The 19,789-nt window shown below is 36.2% G+C and overlaps 1 protein-coding gene across 1 annotated transcript; it reads right to left on the reverse strand.

Moving 5' to 3' along the window:
* Window positions 1-2,558: 2,558 nt before the first annotated feature.
* LOC144716567 (uncharacterized) lies at window positions 2,559-5,533 on the reverse strand. Its single transcript, XM_078591721.1, has 3 exons — window positions 5,027-5,533; window positions 3,914-3,990; window positions 2,559-2,949 (listed from the first exon to the last, which is right to left on the reverse strand). The coding sequence occupies exons 1-3, from the start codon at window positions 5,289-5,291 to the stop codon at window positions 2,815-2,817; spliced, it is 477 nt and encodes a 158-aa protein (XP_078447847.1). The 5' UTR covers window positions 5,292-5,533; the 3' UTR covers window positions 2,559-2,814.
* Between the last annotated feature and the right edge of the window lie 14,256 nt (window positions 5,534-19,789).

The following is a 19,789-nucleotide window of genomic DNA, read 5'->3' on the forward strand; positions in this document are numbered from 1 at the left end:
CACATTTACCTAATGGTAAGCAGCCTTCTAGTACGGCACCGCCATACTACATTAAATTGAGATAGAGGGAGAGAGAATGAGAGCATGCAAGAGCCTGATAGAGACAAGGTGAGAGGGAGATAGAGAAAGAAAGAGCAGCAAGATCCTGAGAGAGAGGGGGAAACTGAGATAAAAAGAATGAGATGTAGAGAGACACTTAGAGAGAGAATGACAGAGAGTGCTAGAGAATGAGAGATTGTGTGGCAGTGGGGTGAGAGAGAGATACGACAGTGGGGGAAGGATTTGTTTTTATGAGATGTAGCATTCGATGGGATTAACTACACATGACTATATCCATCACCATGTGTCACCTGCTTGGACCTTGATTCTCTATAGGACTAAGATATTACGCTGAATGGAATTGCAAACATGTGGAGGTCAATATCAGAAGAAAACATGTTTATAATGTTAGAAATTTGGTGGGTCTTTATTCTCAACATATGTCGATTTATAGCTCCACCAATAATTTTACCTCCAAACCTCAAAGTTCGTACCTTGAATGACAATGCAAACATGAAGATTCTATCATCCTAGAAACTAAATACAGAATTAATTCTCTCTCATTTGTGCTTAAAAGTTTATGTCAAAAGAGTCAAAAACATGATTTATTTTTCATATTTTTTTGAAATATTTAAAAACTAATGAGACAGTCACGATCTCTCATAATTTGTTTGGTGTATCCCAAAAATTTATGAAATCTATAGGGACATTTTTTTAACATTATGTGAATTTAGTCTTACCTCAACTGTGTGATTGACTGCCTACTTTTTGTACGTTTATGCACATCCAAATGTGTGAATTTTATCTAGAAAGAAACTCAATAATTTTATGTCATGGTCTTTAAATTTGGTGGGATTTTTTGGTGAGATCTCATCAACAATATTTAGGTTTATTTGAAATAATACATACACTTGTTAATTTTGAAATCGTGAGTGCAAATTTTATACATCTCAGTCTAATTATCCTGATTGTAAGATTTTACGTACTTGCTATCTCATGTAATCCCACCAAAATATCAAGTTTTGATGGTGACTGAAATTTAAACTGTGTGATTGAGTAATTTTACAAAAAATAGTTTTATCTCAAAATTAGTTGAGTACTTTTACATTACCATAGTTTAAAAGTTAGATGGGATTTAGATGAAATTTAATCATCATTTGTCGGTGTTATCCGAATGATTTCTTGCACCATGATCTGAAGTCATATGAATCTTTTGTAAATTTATTGGTAATTACGATATCATAACATAAATTACAGCCAATATATCATGGATACAGTTTCATACGTGGGTTCACATCAATAGAAACTCAATAATTTTAGAATATAATGTTTACAATTAGGTGTGAATTTATTCTCAACGTATGATGAATTACTCTGATCAGGAGACTGAATTCATAAGTCTATTCACAAATCCGTTATGATTTTTATTCTCAAACCAAGAAGGAAAATCACATAAATTATATATTTTGAATATATTTGCTAACATGTGGACTTTGTCTCATAAGAAACTTAGGAAAGTTGTATTCTTAGATTTGAAATTCAGTGATTCTTCTCTTAAAATTATAATTTGTACATCCATCAAGAGTTTTGTATTCAATTTAAATACAAGGAAGAAACATAGATTTATCTCAAAATAATATCAAATGTTTTCATCATGGAATTATTTTATCTATTGGGTGTTTTTATATGCCAATTTATCATAAATCCATTGACCTTTTTATGCTAAGAACATGATGGGGAATTACATCGATTATTTTCTATGAATACAATTTGAATCACATTGGGTGTGTATTTGTAACAGAAAAATGAGAGAAGTATAACATGGAGATGGTGATGAAATATATGTATATAATATCATATTTTTTCTGTATGAGATGGGAAACCCATTTATATAGATCTATTATGGAAACAAATACAGCTATATGGATATGTAAGCACATTATTCCTTTGAGGCTCACTCAAATGAGAAGATGCATAATATTTTATATTATAATATATGGAATTCTGATTGAAATTTGGCAAATTTGTATCTCTTGTGTGTGTCTACTTGACTCTTTGTTCTAAATAAACATATATATTTTTGGGTCATCTCTTTTCTTCAGGTTTTGGCTTGTCCGTTAATTAAACTCCTAATTTATTTCTATTAATATGATCTTCATTCCTTATTTTGTTTTATATCTCTACCTCTCACAATTCCTTATTTTGTTTTATTTCTATTAATAACCAGAATACATACTCACAAAATGAGTAATTATTTCTTTATCATGGTGACATTAAGTTTACTCTACAATGTTTAAGTCTCTTATCCTTACATCTCCATTTAAGAACAACTAGCATACATTTTCACCAAATGTACAATTATATATGTACTCTAGAACCACAAATGTTAACTCAATCCGAAAGGTGAAAGACTTCAACCACTTAGAAATATTGATTTAAGAATACCGTACTCTCTTTCCTCCAGTTTAAATGTTTATTCCTCACATCTCCACTAAACAATAACTATGACACATCATCACTGAATAAATTTGTCATTACTTATTTACCCTAGAACCGGTAATACAAATTGAATATCAAGAATCAAGTACTTTAATCTATGGAGATATTGAGGTGAGAGTACCGTGCTTTCTCTTCACCAGTTCTTTTTGATGCCTTCTATCACCTTTTGCATTGCTATAACTCTCAATTTATCTACCATTCTCCATGTTTTCTTCCAACGCCAGAAATGGCGCAAAAAAAAAAGAACAGGTCGAGATAAAATGCAAAGGCTGCTTGCTATCTCTCTTCCCATTCACCTCTTTGCTTGATAAAATGGAAAGTCGATCGTTTGGCTTCACTTGAAGCTGAGGTTTCGGAGTCGCTCATCTCCCCATCTTTCTCTACTTCACTTGCTTCCCGTTCTGGAACTATCTGCAGAAAAAAAACATACTATCAGAGAAAGATAGAGATAAACTTATAGATCAGATAAACAACTAGATAGAAAGAAAGAGATTTAGATACATAGATAGACAGACAGATAGATAGATAAAGAAAAGTCTATCACAGTTGCCGTCAATAGATGGATGGATGGAATGAGTTGGACAGAAGGAAAGACAAATATAGGTTGGCAAGTTGATAGATGGATTATATTTGTCAGTAGATAAACACAGATATAGACAGATCCATATAGATATATAGGCGGATAGACAAAAATATTATTAGTACAGATCAATAGTCCTCAGACAGTGGATTTGATAGGATGGATATATCTATAAATAGGTAGATAGGCAAACAAACAGGAGATACACACATAAATAGGTTGATAAAAGAGGATGCCAAAGCCACATACACAGATATATGAGTTGGACTTATTGATAGTCTAAATTGTAGATTCTGGACATGCACTTATATAGAAGTAAATCAAAAAAGATAGAGATAAGTAGAGAGAGAGAGAGAGAGAGAGAGAGAGAGAGAGAGAGAGTATTCGTAGTACAGATGAATAGTCTACACACAGTACATTTGGTTGGATAGATTGATAAATATTTATAAATGGGTAGATGGACAAATAAACAAATAGATAGATACATACATAAATAGGTTGATAAGAGACAAATATAGATAGATAGATATATAGATGAATGAGTTGTACATTGTAGATATGATTGTGGAAATGAGATCTATATATATATATAGCGTGATAGGGAGAGAACGAGAGCAAGCGAGAGAGAGAGAGAGAGAGAGAGAGAGAGAGAGGAATATGGGAGAAAGAGAGAGAAAAAGAGAGAATGAGAGAGAGAGAGAAAGAGAGAGAGAGAGAGAAAGAGAGTAGAGAAAGAGAGACAAAAAGAGAGAGAGAGAGAGAGACTGAGCTTTCGTGTGAAGGAGATATACAGACCTGATCTTGCTCCCGAGAGGAGGCGGTCTGACGCCGTTGCCAGCGTTTCCTCATCTTGCCATGACTCTCTTCAAACTCTGCAAGATTGCATCGGTTACAGGAAACGATTAAGAAACAAGAGACCCACAAAACCAACATTAACTAACAAAAAAAAAGAAGAAAAAAAGATCCCTACGAGAATTAGGAGATAACTCAAAAGAAGAAGAGAAACCGGAGTTGAGGGCTTCTACCATGCATTCGCGAAATTTCATAATATTTTAGAGAAAAATATGACAAGAAAATAGAGTTAAGGACATTTTCGTTCCACCGTCTAGTTTTTGAAACTGTATGAAAAAAGACGACAAAAGGCAAATGAGGAGCAGAAATCAGAGTTGAGAACGTCAAGGATCCGCCTGAGATTTCTTAATTCTCTATGAGAAAACAGGATACGCAAAAAAAGAGAAGGATAAACAAGAGCTGATGAAGTCCCCAACACATTGGCGAATTTTCGAATCTCTGGATAAAAAAGACATCACAAAAGAGAACGATAAACGAGAATTGATAAAGTTTACCACCCACTGACGAATTTTTTAATCTCTGAAAAAGAAACAAGAGACCAAGCAAAAGATAACAAAACGAGAATTGGTGAAGTTTTTGAATCTCCAAACAAAAAAACAAGAGGTGATGAAGTTTACAACCCATTTACGAATTTTTGAATATCTGAAAAAAACAGGAGACCAAGAAAAAGTGAAGGATAAACAAGATCTGATGAAATTTAAAGCCCACTAAAAATTTCTGAATCTCTGAAAAAAAAACAAGAGACCCAGCAAAAAAGAAGGAAAAACAAAATCTGATGAAGTTTAAGACCCACTAACGACTTTTTAAATCTCTGAAAAAAAAACAAGAGACTCAGCAAGCAGAATAAAAGGAGAAACAAGATCTGACGAAGTTTAAAACCCACAAATGATTTTTTGAATAGCTGATAAAAATCGAAACACAAAACAAAAGAGAAGGAGAAACAAGAGTGGAGGGCGTCTACGATCCACCAACAATTTCTTGGATCTTAAATATAAATCACGGATAAAAACTTATATGTATTATCTTCAACAATGCTTTTGATAAAACCGATCTCACCTCTCCGACCACGGCGACGGCGCGCTACTGCGGCCTTGCGGATCCCTCTGTCTCGGGAACGGCAGACCCGAGTAGAATCCGATCCGTCCGGCATGATTCGATCTAGACGAAGAGGCTTCTCATCCAGCCTCGCCAAGCCAGATCCTAGCCGTCCATCCATCATCATCCATCTCACGAAGGAGTCTTCCAGACAATTCAAGAAGAACGTGTGCTTCTCGTCTGTCCAGCCCGCTCCATCTTCGCCCTTCTCCGCCAAATCCTCCATCCAAGAAGAAGATGATGATATGATGAAGAAGAAGATGATGATGATGATGATTACGATGAAGAAGAAGATGATGATGATGATGATGATTATGATTATGATGAAGAAGAAGAAGAAGATGATGATGATGATTATGATTATGATGAAGAAGAAGAAGATGATGATGAAGAAGACGGGGAATAAGATGAAGATGATGATGATGATCAGGAATAAGAAGAAGAAGAAGAACAACAACAACAACAAGAGAAGAAGAAGAAGAAGAAGAAGACGAAGGGGTAGTTATAGAGCAGCTTGAAAATATCTTCGTTGTAGGTGACACGTGGCATCTACGTGGCGTAGATATTTCTACTCTTGATGCCCTATTGGATATGACGTGGCATTGCATCGGATAAATAATAAGCGTGGCACTGTAGCGGCATCTACGTGGCAGAGATATTTTTAAAAATCATAGTTTTAAAGCGCTTCTTAAAATATCTTCGTACTGGTGACACGTGGCATCTACGTGGCGTAGATATTTCTACTCTTGATGCCCTATTGGATATGACGTGGCATTGCATCGGATAAATAATAAGCGTGGCATTGTAGTGGCATCTACGTGGCAGAGATATTTTCAAAATCGTAGTTTTGAAGCGCTTCTTAAAATATTGCACTGTGACACGTGGCATCTATTGGATATGACGTGTCATGGCAACTGATGAATAGTAAGCCTCGTCGACCCCGCCACTGAAAAAAGTACCTTTAAACCGCTACTTAAAAAATCTTAGCAGGGGTGACACGTGGCAACCACGTGGCGTAGATATTTCAACTCTTGGTTCCCTATTGGGTATGACGTGGCATTGTATCGATAAATAGCGAGCGTCGTCAACCCCACCTTAAAAGTTTTTTAGCTTTTCTTAAAATATCTTTGGAGCGGTTACGCGTGATCTACGTGGCACAGATATTTTCAATTTTGATACCATATTTCATATGACGTGGCATTGCATCGGATAAATACATCTACGTGGCAGAGATATTTTTCAATCATTCTTTTAAAGAGCTTTTAAAAATATCTTTGGAGCTTTTTAAAATATTCTTTTAAAGAGATATTTTTCTTTTTCTGATAAGCAGTCAGAGTCGGCACGCCACCATCCAAAACGGAGTGCCTTTATAGCGTATCTTGAAAAAACCTCAGGGTTGACACGTGGCATCTTATTGGTTATGACGCGTAGATATTTTCGTCTAGAATATGACGTGACATAACATCGGATAAATAGGTCGACTCTCAGGTCGTAGGATTAAATATTTTTCGGATTTTTTTATGTTTCGTATTTTTCTGATTGTCTGCTGACGTGGAGTATAATAATGAATTATCTGGGATGGATAAAATATTGTTCTAGTAGCCTCCAAGTTGATCCAATTAAAAGTCAACATGAGTTCTTATTAAAAGTCATTTCTAGAGAGAGAAGAGAGAGGGAGACAGAGAGAGAGAGGTACAAGGAGGGTAAGAGAGAGATCTTAAGAATACAGAGAGAGTTCTTATTAAAAGTCATTTCTAAAGAGAGAAGAGAGAGAGATAGAGAGAGAGAGAGAAGTAGAGGGAGGGAAAGAGAGAGATCTTAAGACTAGAGAGAGAGAGAGAGTTTTTATTAAAAGTTATTTCTAGAGAGAGAAGAGAGAGAGAGAAGAAGAGGGAGGGAAAGAGAGACCTTAAGAATAAGAATAAGAGTAAGAGGATAATAAGATAAGGTAAATCTTAAGACATTTTTAAGAGCCAATGGTTTGTAGTTTCATGTTCCAAAGTATGATTTTCCGCTAACGCAGAAGTGAAAGAAGAATATTGAGGTTGCCACGATTCAGGTAAAATGATGCTTGGTTAATGCCATAGTGAGTACATCTGCAAGTTGGTGCTTGCCGGAGATGACAGAAATTTGGTTTTGCTTGGCCACATGTTTTCATTTAAATTGGAATTTTGAGGTTGTGGGAGCGTAGATATTTTTAAAGGTGGGACCAAAGCAAGATGAGCTTATACATTGGTCTTGAAAAGGGATTTGTTTCTTTAAGCTCAATGCTGGATTAGTCAAGATATAAGGTTAAATTAGAGTTCTTTGAGCTCCAACATACGATATTAGAGTTGAGGTAGCCCCTAGGGGACAGATGATGTGTGATGGAGCATTCCCAGTGCGCATCGTTGTATGCACTAGGAAAGAGGTGAGATTAATGATGGAATAGTAACCCCTGTAGAAAAATCCTTTGAGAACATGGGTAATATATTTGAAAGGCCATCCAATTTTATGTCAATGGATTTTGGATAAATTGAAAAGCTTTGTAAGATGCATATGAAACAGCATGCTGAGATGTAGTAGCATATAATAAAGCACCCACACTGTTACAATAGAGTGTAATATCAACATGAAATGAGTTACAGGATGAAGAGGAGGACAGACTAAGACTGAATATTAATTTATTATTTTCTATACAAAATTTCTTTTACAACATGTTTTTGTACATTTAGACAAAAAGAGATCTAAATCATATCCCTAAGGATGAGGGACAAATTTAATGTCCATAAAATAATGAGCGGGCCAAGATCATGAATGTTTAATTAAGAGTTGAGGACTTCAACTGTGCAATAGGTGGGATTTGAATAAGATTAAGGCAAAGAATGAGCCTTGATAATGAGGTGGAAAATAGAGAGATGAAAAGTGAAAGAGAACTAATGTCTGAAGATAAAGGTTGGTTCCATAAGCTTATCTTTGGGGGATTGCTTTAGGCAATCAAAATATCTATGACATGATTGATGGAAATGCCAATTTTGACTATTAACTCGAGTCAAAATAAGGTGAATGCAGCAATTATGATGGAATTAGAATATATGGATAGAATAGAGCATGGAAATATGATGTAGATAGTTGATCCCAGAACGATTGAGTGGAGACACTAAGGAGTGATAGTTTGTGCTCTCTAGGAAAAGATTTGACTAGATTAATTTGTATGAATCCTTAGATGGTTTTATACATTGACATAAACTAGATTTATTAAAGTCACGGTTGTGTAAGTATTCCTTATGCCTGAGACAAGGACATATTGTGGATGGAAAATTTTGTTTTGATTATAATTACACAAGTTTCTAAGCATATGATTCCAAACAGTCCTAGATTAGAGTCAATAACAAGTCCACTAATGTGATTGTATGGTTAAGATGGGATTGTGTATTCATAGTATAAGGTATGGCATATGATGGATACTATGTGTCATTCAAGTCAATCACACTTCCATCTTGTATTTAGGTTCATTAAAATAATTTTGTGTTCATTATTATTCTATTATGTTTTTCATAATTAAGTCAATGAACATATTTAATGATTGAGTAAATTATGGAGATCACAATATAAGGCTCGATAGTATATAAAATTTTATTCTAAATACTTTTATTCAAAGGATAATAAAGATAGACCTAAAAGCATTTTGATATAATAACACTATCAAAAATCCTTTGATGTGAAATTAAGGATATAATAAAGATATTACGGATTGATTATTTTGTCTCCACACCTTCGGGGACAGGTTTAGCTATCTTTATCATAAAAAAAAGATTAAAGATATTCATCCAGACACCAAAAGTGTGGAGACATTAAGGATAGTTAGGGGTTTATATTTAGGGAAATATTTTATTTAATTGGTCCACATGAATCATTCAATAGAATGAAATCTAAAAATCAATTAGATAAAATTCATGTCATGGTTGTGTGAGTGCTCCTTATTCTTAAGACACCAAAGAGACCTAGCGGATGGGCATTTATATTTTAAGTATGACTTATGAGCCTCCTAATCATGAGATTCTAATCAGCCTTCTCTCAGTTGCAACACGAAATACTAGGAGGAAATTCTGAAGTGAAGATGGGATCATTTTTCCTTAGTATAAGAGGAGACTGACTCACAGGTGTAATCAAATCTACGAAGGGTAATGTGTCTCCAATGGTGCTAACAAGAATGATTTGTTAAGAGTGAAAATTAACAGTAACGGAGTCGTTCCTCTGTCTTACATGAATAAGAGATACATGGTAATTGATGACATTTAGGTTCCTTGAAAGAATTGACATGCTCCTTTGAACCTTCGAGATCAAGAAATGTAGTTTGGCATCCCAGATGTGGTGCATAAACCTAGTGATTAGGTTAAATTTATCCTGATTAATTAATTTATATTAGATAAATTTAATTAATTATTTTAGCCAATAAAATGTTATTGGCATTCCATAACAATTAACTAGACTCGTAGATGGGCCTCACATGCAAAAAATTTTCAAACACCAAACGATATTCTTAAATTAGGAGTTTTACAAAAAATATGATTAAATACAAGTAGGAGAAGTCCCTGAATAAAATTTATCAATCCAAGAAGGCTGTGGGTTCCCATCCATCTTTCATCTCTTTTATAGTTCTCTCCTCTTATCTCTATGTGAGTACTGAGGTGAGAATATCTTCACACTTCTACAATGGTAGAGTTCCAAAAGTAGAGGATATTTGGTGTTTTGAGGACCGTACATAAAGGCCTAGAGGTTTGTTATTTGGTTGTTCATCTTTGTGCTGTACATCTTCCGTTATGAATGTTGTGTCACATATTTAAGCATTTCACCTTGATTTTAATATCTAAATTTCCTTTAATTGTTTTCTTTTTTCAGCCCGCTACAAATGCAGGCCATTGAGTCAAACGGAACTCAAGGTCACTTGCCTGATCTGCCTAACATTTTGAGAGGCTGCCCAAGGGATCCACCATTGTAGATGATCCACAAGTTTGTTCTTTTGAAGTGTGAGATGCATTAAAAGGATGCGTGTTGTCCAATGTAATCCTAGGGATCCCACCAGGCTGCCATATTTGGGTAAAAAATGTGGCTATGGTTGAGATGTGGCTCTGACATATTTGGGTTGGATCAGCCATACTGATCAAAAGCAGATATGTCCCCATGATCTAACTGATCAAGGTGGAGTCAAATTAACCAATCTGGTTGATCAAGACCCCACCTTGCCCCCCTGACTGTTGCTCACAATCCAATTCAGATTTGGAGCACCTAGCTCGATTAGATCCACTTCACTTGGCCAACCCAGTTGTCGTTGACCAAGTGACTAATACCTTGGATACTTCTAACCTAGGCAAAGCTAATTTTGATGTCACCCCCACTATCATGGGTATCACTGGTCCATCCAGCAAATCAATCCTTACTAAGTTGTTTGGGTCCTCCCTACCCAAGGATGCAACTTGCACACTTCCCAAGCTCTTGTCCCATGTGATCAGTCATTAATCATGCTTGAAAATCAACATTAATTATGGGTTTATGAAGTCATAAAATGAAATGAATAAGCATTGTCATGTTAAATTCTATGTTTATGCAATTTTTCATTCAATATGTAAAACATCATATTTTTAAAGGGTTTTTGTGCCTCTAATAAATAGTATAAAATTTGCTCCTTAAGTAGAAGGGAAATAAACAAATAATAATAATAATATAAAATTATTAATAAAATATATCTAATAATAAAAATGAGGGGGACCTTAAGAATCGGCCAAGGGCAGCCAAGGCCGGGCGCACTGCAAGCGCCACCCCGCAACCACAGCAAAGGCCGTAGCCGCAGGCGGCACCCGTAGCGCAGGCACGGCTTAAGCCGACCCTCAGAGCAGCCTAGAGGTAGTCCTAGTGAGCGCCCAAGGTATTAGAGTTTATTCTATTTCATTTAAGTGAGTATTGAGAAATTGATATACCACATTGGATTTCTAAAACGGGCGATATGGGACAACGAATTCCCATATCTTAGGTGCAAGCGGGCCGGGCCAGAGATCCCATGGGATTGATCGCAGCCCATCAGGCCACAATCTTAAGAGAAATATAAGAAATTCAGACCGGGCTTCGAGCCAACCTGGCCTGAAGCCCATGTCAGTTCGGGCTTTTATTAAGAGGTATGTTATAATCTTGACCGTCGATCTTCCTTCGAAAGATCGAATGGTCAAGATCGTCTTTTAATTTTCTTTCTCTTTCTTTTATTTCAGGTTGACAGCTCAGCGCAGAGCTCCATCCTGGACGAATCGGAAAACACCACATAGACACTCGGAGCTGACGAGGCGTCGCTGACGGAGCAGGGGTCTACCGAAACTAAAGGGGTCCACGACCACAATTTAATCGTAGCCGTTGGACCCTCTAAACAGAAGATCAGATGTTCAGAAAGATCCTCGATTGTGTTCTTCGTCCCACCGACATCTCCGTTCCCGCCAGGGGTCTACCAGGTAGATTTCCGCTGATTCGTCGCCGGAAACGTCGCTGGAGTTGTCCCATACCGGTCAGGAAGGTCTTTGGACCATTCCTGACCGATAAAATGGCTGTAACTCACTAAATACTCATCTTTCGCCAACGAACGCAAATGCTTCTTTTGAAATAAAATTACGGGGGAAGATCCTCCTCCTTTTTCATTTTCTTCTGATTCTCTCGTTCAACAACAATGATAGTGCTGCGCCCTGAAGGGAGAACATGAGGAGAGTGATAGAAGAACAGAGAATTAAGAAATTTTACCTGGAGGGAATACTTTGATGGGGAACAGAGTCTAAAGCCAACTGCAACTCCGAGATCACGAGGAGTTCCCAATCCTCCATCTTCTTCTCGTCTCTCTTGGGGTCTCTCGATCAACGGCGGTGATAGAGCTGTGACTTGAAGGGAGATTGACGAGGGAGAAGAGCAGATCAAGGAAACATTCAAGAGAAGCTTACCTGAAGGATGATGCGGCCGGAGCAAGGTTAGGAGCCGACGGCGACCTCCATCCACCGATAAATCCGGTAAGTAATTTGATTTTACTTTAGTTTTAATTCATAATTCATTTAGTATAACGAAAGGATTGAAGGCAAAGCTAATTTTCATGTCACCCCCACTATCATGGGTATCACTAGCCCATCTAGCAAATCAATCCTTACTAAGTTGTCTGGGTCCTCCCTGCCCAAGGATGCAACTTGCACACTTCCCAAGCTCTTGTCCTATCCAAAGAGGATATGGTTAGAACCTTGACCAAGGCCCATAGTTCATGGCAGCTTGTGTAGTATGTTTCCCACACTCAACAGCATACCAATGGCTACTGATAGACCCGAAAAGTGTCATGAAATTATACATACTTTAAAGTCATTTTGGGATCATTTCATGTGTATTTTCTCCAATTTTAGAAGAATTTTGCATTACCTGCACTAAATAGAGCAAGTGATAAAAAAATGAATTTTAATGTCATTTTTATGAATGTTCTACATCCTCAAGTATTTCTATGTAAAAATATATTAAGACATTTTTATTTTTCTGATGTTCTGTTTAGTATGTTATATATGCTATTACAAGGAATAATTCAAAATTAAAGAAAGAAATTAAAGAAAGAAATTAAAGAAAGAAATAGAGGAAATGAAATGAAGAAAGAAAGATATATATATATATATATATATATATATATATATATATATATAATGTTATTGGGCCGACTAAGGAGCTGACCAGGTGCATTAGCGCCCAAGCCAGCCACACGTAGGCAAGCGCAAGTGCTCAAGCCCGCCCGCAGCCTGTAAGGAGTAGTGCCCAACAGGCAAGCCCAGCTGACCAAAACTAGTATAGAGCCCATACAGGTCCACAAAGAGGTATCAAGTACGCAGTACATAAGAGGGGCATGGCATTATAATTCAATAGGAAAGAGTTGTTGACATTTATAAAGCAACACATTTTTTAAAACTTTTAAATATGGGATGTGAATCCCATTATCAGTTTGGAATCGCAGCAAGTTGGACCACTTAGTAACCTATTAATCGCGGCCCAACAGGCTGCGATCTTAAGAAAAAAAATAGAAAGAAATCAAGACCGGGCTTTGAGCCAATCTTGCCCAAAGCCCATGTCATTTCAGGCTTATTTAAAAGACGGAGATGATCTCGTCTGTCCAATCTTCTTAAAGAAGATCGGACGGTGAGATCTGGCCGTCCTATTTAACATCTTTTTTTTCTTTTTCCAAGGCTCCTATTGGATGGCTCAGCTAACGCAGACGTGGGGCCCAACTATAGACAAATCCAAGGAGACCACGGTGACGATGCAACTGACAGGACGGCCCAAGAGGCGTGCTGATGTGGGAGCATGGGTGCACCAAACTTATCCGGGTCTACGCCCGTGATTTAATCGCAGCCGGTGGACCTAGATGAAGGGGATCCAACGGCTAAGGGTATTTACGTCCACTCTCACCCCCGACCATCGACACCGCCGGTTGGAGGCCATTTTCGACTGGCAAAAGGGGGACCGCTGGCAATCTAATGGCTCGAGAGGACCCCTTGGGCCGTCTCCCTCCATCGGTTGGCCTGGGAGTCCCTCCCAAGCTGTTAAAGGGGGCCCGAAGGACCCCTGATAACTTGCAAATTAACTGTATTAATTGATGAATTTTACATTATATTTATGTGTTTTAATGACCACATTTGCATGTTATCATATAAAAATGAAGATAAATGATTTACGCTTTGATTTTACTATTATTTCTAATTTTTATCCTTTTTTACATGGTATTTAGCCTGATTTCATTGAAGAAATATTTTTTACAGGGCCTTGAATGGGATCAACAAAGAAGTGGGGAGGCTGAATGACATCAGGAATATGCCTGGATACCGGTGGAACATATGGATCTAAGGTTAACCTCTTGCCTTACATTGGTCATTCTTCAACACATTTAGGTAGATCATCTATCATTCTTATCCATCATCCATCTCTATCTACCATCAACCTCACGCGTTGCCTATGCCGTAACGGCCTCATCACGAGTCCTCACCATTTGTCTCAAAAAACCTAAACCACCATCTTCATCTCACTCAACTCCCATTTCTACCTCCTTCATCACCATGTTTCATCCCGTCATTTCTACTATGTCTCACCTTCCCGGCCTCCTATATTATATTAAACCCTAAGTTAGTAAACCCTCAATTATTAAACTCTCAATTAGATATTTCTTATCATTAATTCTCATCTTGTCTCACCGTCACAGCTTCAAGTCCTCCTTCATCCTACTCTCTAGTTACACTCGCTCCGATCATGACCACCACTCATGTAATACTCATCATATTCTTCTTAAATAGGAAACATGATTTATCTCTAAACACTACGCTCTTCGTATCCCTTCTCCTCATCTCAAATTAAACCTATAGAGAGAGCTACGTCCCTAAGATCTGTCCCCTATGGAGACAACCCTTGACCATCAATATCTATTCAAACTATTCATGAGCAAAGGTTTATAATTTTTATTGATTAAACTCAAATTCACAACAACAGATTTTCACCCCAAATTTTGAGTTCGTCACTCCCTAAAAATTATTCATCATTACTCTATCTATCTCCCATCATAATTAAACTACATGAACTTCCTATCTTCTACTAATCAGAGTATTTTATTACTCTCTCTGGCTTATTAATATTATATAACTCTTCGATTACCTATCTTAACATATCCCTTAATATATTTCAATAAATAAATATCATTATCTTACTTACTATATCAAATATCCATTAAAATATTAATCTTAAGAAATAATATAGTTGACATCTTATCTTATGACTATGTTACCTCTTCTTTTCATTACTACTCTCTGTCACCACAAATTATTATTATTTTACCTCTTCTTAACGGGGGAATTCAATTTAAAGCAAGTGACTCACAATCAATGAGAAGCAAAAGCAGAATCACAAGAAGATAAATGAAGGGATACGATGGGTTTTTTGGGAATGATTTCCCCATGAATAATACTTTAATCTTGTCCCTCATTGTTCTGTAAATTTTCCTAAAATTTACCAACCAGAGGAAAAAGGTCCTTCCATCTGGTTGAAAAAGGAGAAATGATCGTGAGTTCCTTGTTATGTAAGTTTCCCTTGACCATAGTGAATGCCTTGCTCAAGGTAGAATATACATATCATTTCATCATTATTTACCATTGAAATCCAGTGCTCAACCTTCAAGAACCATAGAAAATACTTCAAAATATTTTCTAAGGTTCGAAGTTCTTTTCTTAAATAAAACTTGAAAACATATTCTTCATTCCTTCAATTCATTTTCTATATAACTTATTTATACTCTTATATATCTAAAATTTTGCTTCTCTTACTGAGATAAATTTTCCCTCTATATGACCCATTTTTTCAAATGAATATTTCCCTAAAAAATCACAAAAAGGATTTCCTCATTTTCCCTCAAATCTCTCCTCCACAGCCGCCCACCAAGATCCCACTATTGACAATGTAAAAAATGCTAGCCGTGCCCACTTGCAGTCTGGTTGGGTGTCTAATGCCAGTGCACATACTGCATGTACCCACATGATCCAGTTGTGCACCCACGCAAAAGATGTAACTCGGTGCCTATATAATGCACCCACCCAAACGTTGTCATTGGTTGTCAAATTACAAACATAATTTATAGTCGCCTAAGCCCTCACTGTCCACCCCACCAAGCAGCTAAAAGGTATTTAAAATATACAAAAATATATATTTAAAATATAAAAAAATATAAAATCAAATCTATAAAACACATAATAAACCCTCAAATATTATTATTGAATCTATGAGTTACATTAAATTCCTATCCCGCATTAGATCGACCCATTTCTTGGCCTATATTTCTATTGAGTAACTAACGTGAAAAATATAATATTGTTTTTTCTATAAATTAAATAGTGAAAATTTTCCTTTTAACTTTAACTTGTCACTTTTGCTCCTTGAAATATGGAGATTTGAGCTACATTTTAAGTTATGTGTGAGATACTAAATTGATGGCACATTTGATACCAAATCATGGTTACATAGATATTCTTATGTTCGATCTTGGATGCCCATTTTTATTTTTGGGGTGCCTTCCTCTAGTCTCATTTATTTCTTGGGCATATTTTTATCCCATTTGATCCATCAGTTTCCCACAAAATCCATGTATGACCTTATACTCAAATAAATATACAAGATTTCATAATCTTAACACAACCTCAATGGAGTCAACTGGTGATCAATTTATTAAAGCATAATAATTATTAATATCATGAAAATTTATAATCTTGGTGTTCATAGTTATGATTTATTTCATGTAAAATTTAAATCCCAATTCATTAAATGAGATATATAACATGCAAGTAATGTGCACAAATATAACTCTAATAATTCATTATCAATCATAAAATTAATTCTAATTTTATTGAGGGGTATTTACAATAATTCATCATAAATTTTATTATCATGTCCAAGAATTTGGTGCCAAATAAGGATGAATCCATGCTAATAAACAAGGCAATTATTGTAAGCAACTGATTTGGGGCACGCTCGTAGATTTTATACTCATCCTCATGCTCAAACCAGTCCTCTTCTTGCCCTCAAATGCTAGCAGATAAAATCCAATTTAAATAACCTGACAAAGAATAATAATGCCTGATTAGAAGAACTGATGCAGAGAAGATTAACAGAAAAGTTAGGAACATAATAAAAAGTGGTAAGGAGGAGTTTGTGATGGATGATCCCTAATGATAATGTAGAAAGGGTTAGAAATATGAAAGAACACATTAAAACGTTGGGTGTATGTGACAGATAGCTTCACACCCATGAGTCAATGATTCAAGTAGGATCCAAGGTGAGTATAGTGGTATCAAGACTAGAAGTGGATCATGGAGTCCTCAAGAGATATATCATCTTTTAAATTTATCCAAAAATATTTTTCATATTTTTTTATCATTAGAGTAAGGGATGAGGTCAAAGAATAGAATTACCAATAGTCAAAATCCAATGAGAAGAATTCATTTGATTTGCCGAATTTATTCAAACAACAATATTGGTGACCCTGCTTTTTGATATATTTACATGTATAAAGAGCATATCAACAAGCATAATTATGGTTTATCATAATTCTGATGCAAACACCAAGAGACTTTGAAAAGTCTAACCTAATGTATGTAAGACAATCTCAATTGAAATAATCTGTCCGAATTATATTATTTTTTATGTATGAAGTCCTTCCAAGAAGATAACAATAAGAAGCTATTCCTAATGATAGCAGTTCATGGCAAGATAAAACTGATGATGCACATTGTATTCCAGATTGGTGGAGGTTTCTTACTTTCAGCTTTAATATTTTTTCATAGGTTTCAACTTTTTGATAATTTGGACAAATATAACTTACCCAAAAAAATTATCATGCATTGGTTCACCTTATCCAAAAAAGTATTTGCCAAAGAAACAAATCGAATCAGAGAAACTATGGGAGGGAAAATTTTGTCTTGAGTTGATAACTTGGTCAAGAGTTTTCACTCTTGGGTTTTAGAATCTTGATTGAGTAAAACCATAAATGATTCTTGCAGAATAAGAAGAATAAAAAAATTGTAGCGACTCTTTAAAATATGATGATTAAATCACCTTCTCGCACTTCGAATTTGCAATTAATCGGTTAGCTCGAATTATACACATTAAGCTGTTCTTTTGTTTAGCCTGAGAAAATATCCATGCAGTCCTCAATATGTTGAATCTCCTTGCCTATCTTGATGACTTCACCATAATTCACTTAGTTAGATCAAATATTCATGAACTTCATCATAAGCATCAGCGTGCATTATCATGAATATCTTGTATTACTGAACATTTAATGAGACATGGAATTTATTATTGGGTTTAAATTCATACATAGTTCCATAAGTCAAATATGCATCTAAGATATGAAAATTTGTCTTGAGTTGATTGGTGGTGCGATACTCTAGGGTCCTCAATTATTGGTGAAGGGTTGGTGATGAAGGAGACATACTCACGTGCTTTTTACAAATTGCAAAGACGCAATACTCTGGGCCTATGGATGGTCTCAAACGGTTTGATAAGCAAATAAAAAAATTCATTTCCTTGTCTTTTCAAATGTTTCAAACCGTCCATCAACTACCATCGTCCTTGATTGTATTTCCCTTTCATCTAATGGTCTATGGCCAATTTCTCACCTCAGGTGTTATTGTTATGATATAATGGGGAACTTGATGGGTCAAGGTTGACTCTCTTAGAATATTCCTGTACAATTTTAATGTTATTTAAGAAATATGGCATCCCGCTACATCGTCATCATCATTGTGGTGGTACAATCACTGTGGTTTGGTGACCATCACTATTATCACTACAGTGAGACTATCATCACTAAGGTTGAACTAATAAACTACTCAACTATCCTTAATAGAATAAATGACAAGTTCACTGATAAACTACTTTGACGAGGGTGTTGACAAGTTTAGGTTGCACTAACAAACCCAGCCAATTTTGCTTAATAGGGGGGATTTTTTTGGTAATTGTGTGACTATCCCTACGTATGCCACATAGTTGGAGCCATCAAATAATGTATCCAAGATTTGGAGATGATGCATGAAGTTATTGGTTAATGCCGTCATTTACACACCACCAAGTGAGCTACCACGGAAGGAGACGGCACCAAAAGGGGGACAAGGGAGTAGTGAAGGAATAGAATTTACATTAATGATAAGGGAGGATCCAAGGTAGAGTGTGTACATTACCATGAGCCTATGTGCACTACATGCAGCAAGAGTGATGATAAATGAATTTTTAGCAGTGAAAACATGCACATTTTAGAGTTAGCATAGGCATGATATTAATAATTTTATCTTTATTTTACTATAAATTTTCCCTCCATGCATTAATTCTTGAAAATATTCAATGTGACCATTTATCCTCATTAAAATTCTATCTAAATCTTTGAAGGCTTTTTTTTATAAATTATTTTGAAATTCCAATACTTAAAGTTTAAATAGATTCTATGAAGAAGAAAATAAAAATATATTTTTATGTGAACAGCTGAAGGAGGAGCCAGCTGCACTAAAGCCAACCGCAAGCCAACAAACGCTCAACATTCAAGCCGTCAGTAGCGGGGGAGCTCTGCCAACTCTAGGAGCTCGACAGCTGACTCACTAGCGCACAAGAGTCACCCACATGCAGGTGACAGAGACGACCAAAGCAGGTCCATACAGCTCCAACGGAGTTTAATTCATAGAGAAGGAAGTAATTCATTTGCCATTCATAATACCATGTGGAATTTTTATAGAGTAATGCTTTCTCAAATTTTTCCAATATGGGATAGTGGATGTTTTGTATTTTCAGATTCATGACGCGCGGGGTCCAGATATAATAAAAATGATTGCGGCCCAACGGGCCGTGATCTTAAGAAACGAGATAACAAGTTGTAATTGGGCTTCGAGCTGAACTAGCCCATAGCCCATATAATTACGAGCCTTTTTAATGTTGTTGATCTAATCTCAATCGTCCTATCTTCTTAAAGAAGATCGAACTGTCAGATTTAATAGACTCAAATTTTAAATATTTTCTAGACTTTTGATGGGTTGCACGATGCTCACGCGGACGAGGGGCCACACAAATGGACCAGTCACAAGAGAGATTGTGATGGAGGACCATCCCGTTGAGCACACCCATACTCGTCCTCAGCCACGTCGCGGAGCCCGAGCTGACGTGAAGAAC

The sequence above is a fragment of the Wolffia australiana genome, chromosome 2 (assembly GCF_029677425.1).
Source record: "Wolffia australiana isolate 7733 chromosome 2, ASM2967742v1".
Taxonomy (NCBI): Eukaryota; Viridiplantae; Streptophyta; class Magnoliopsida; order Alismatales; family Araceae; genus Wolffia; species Wolffia australiana.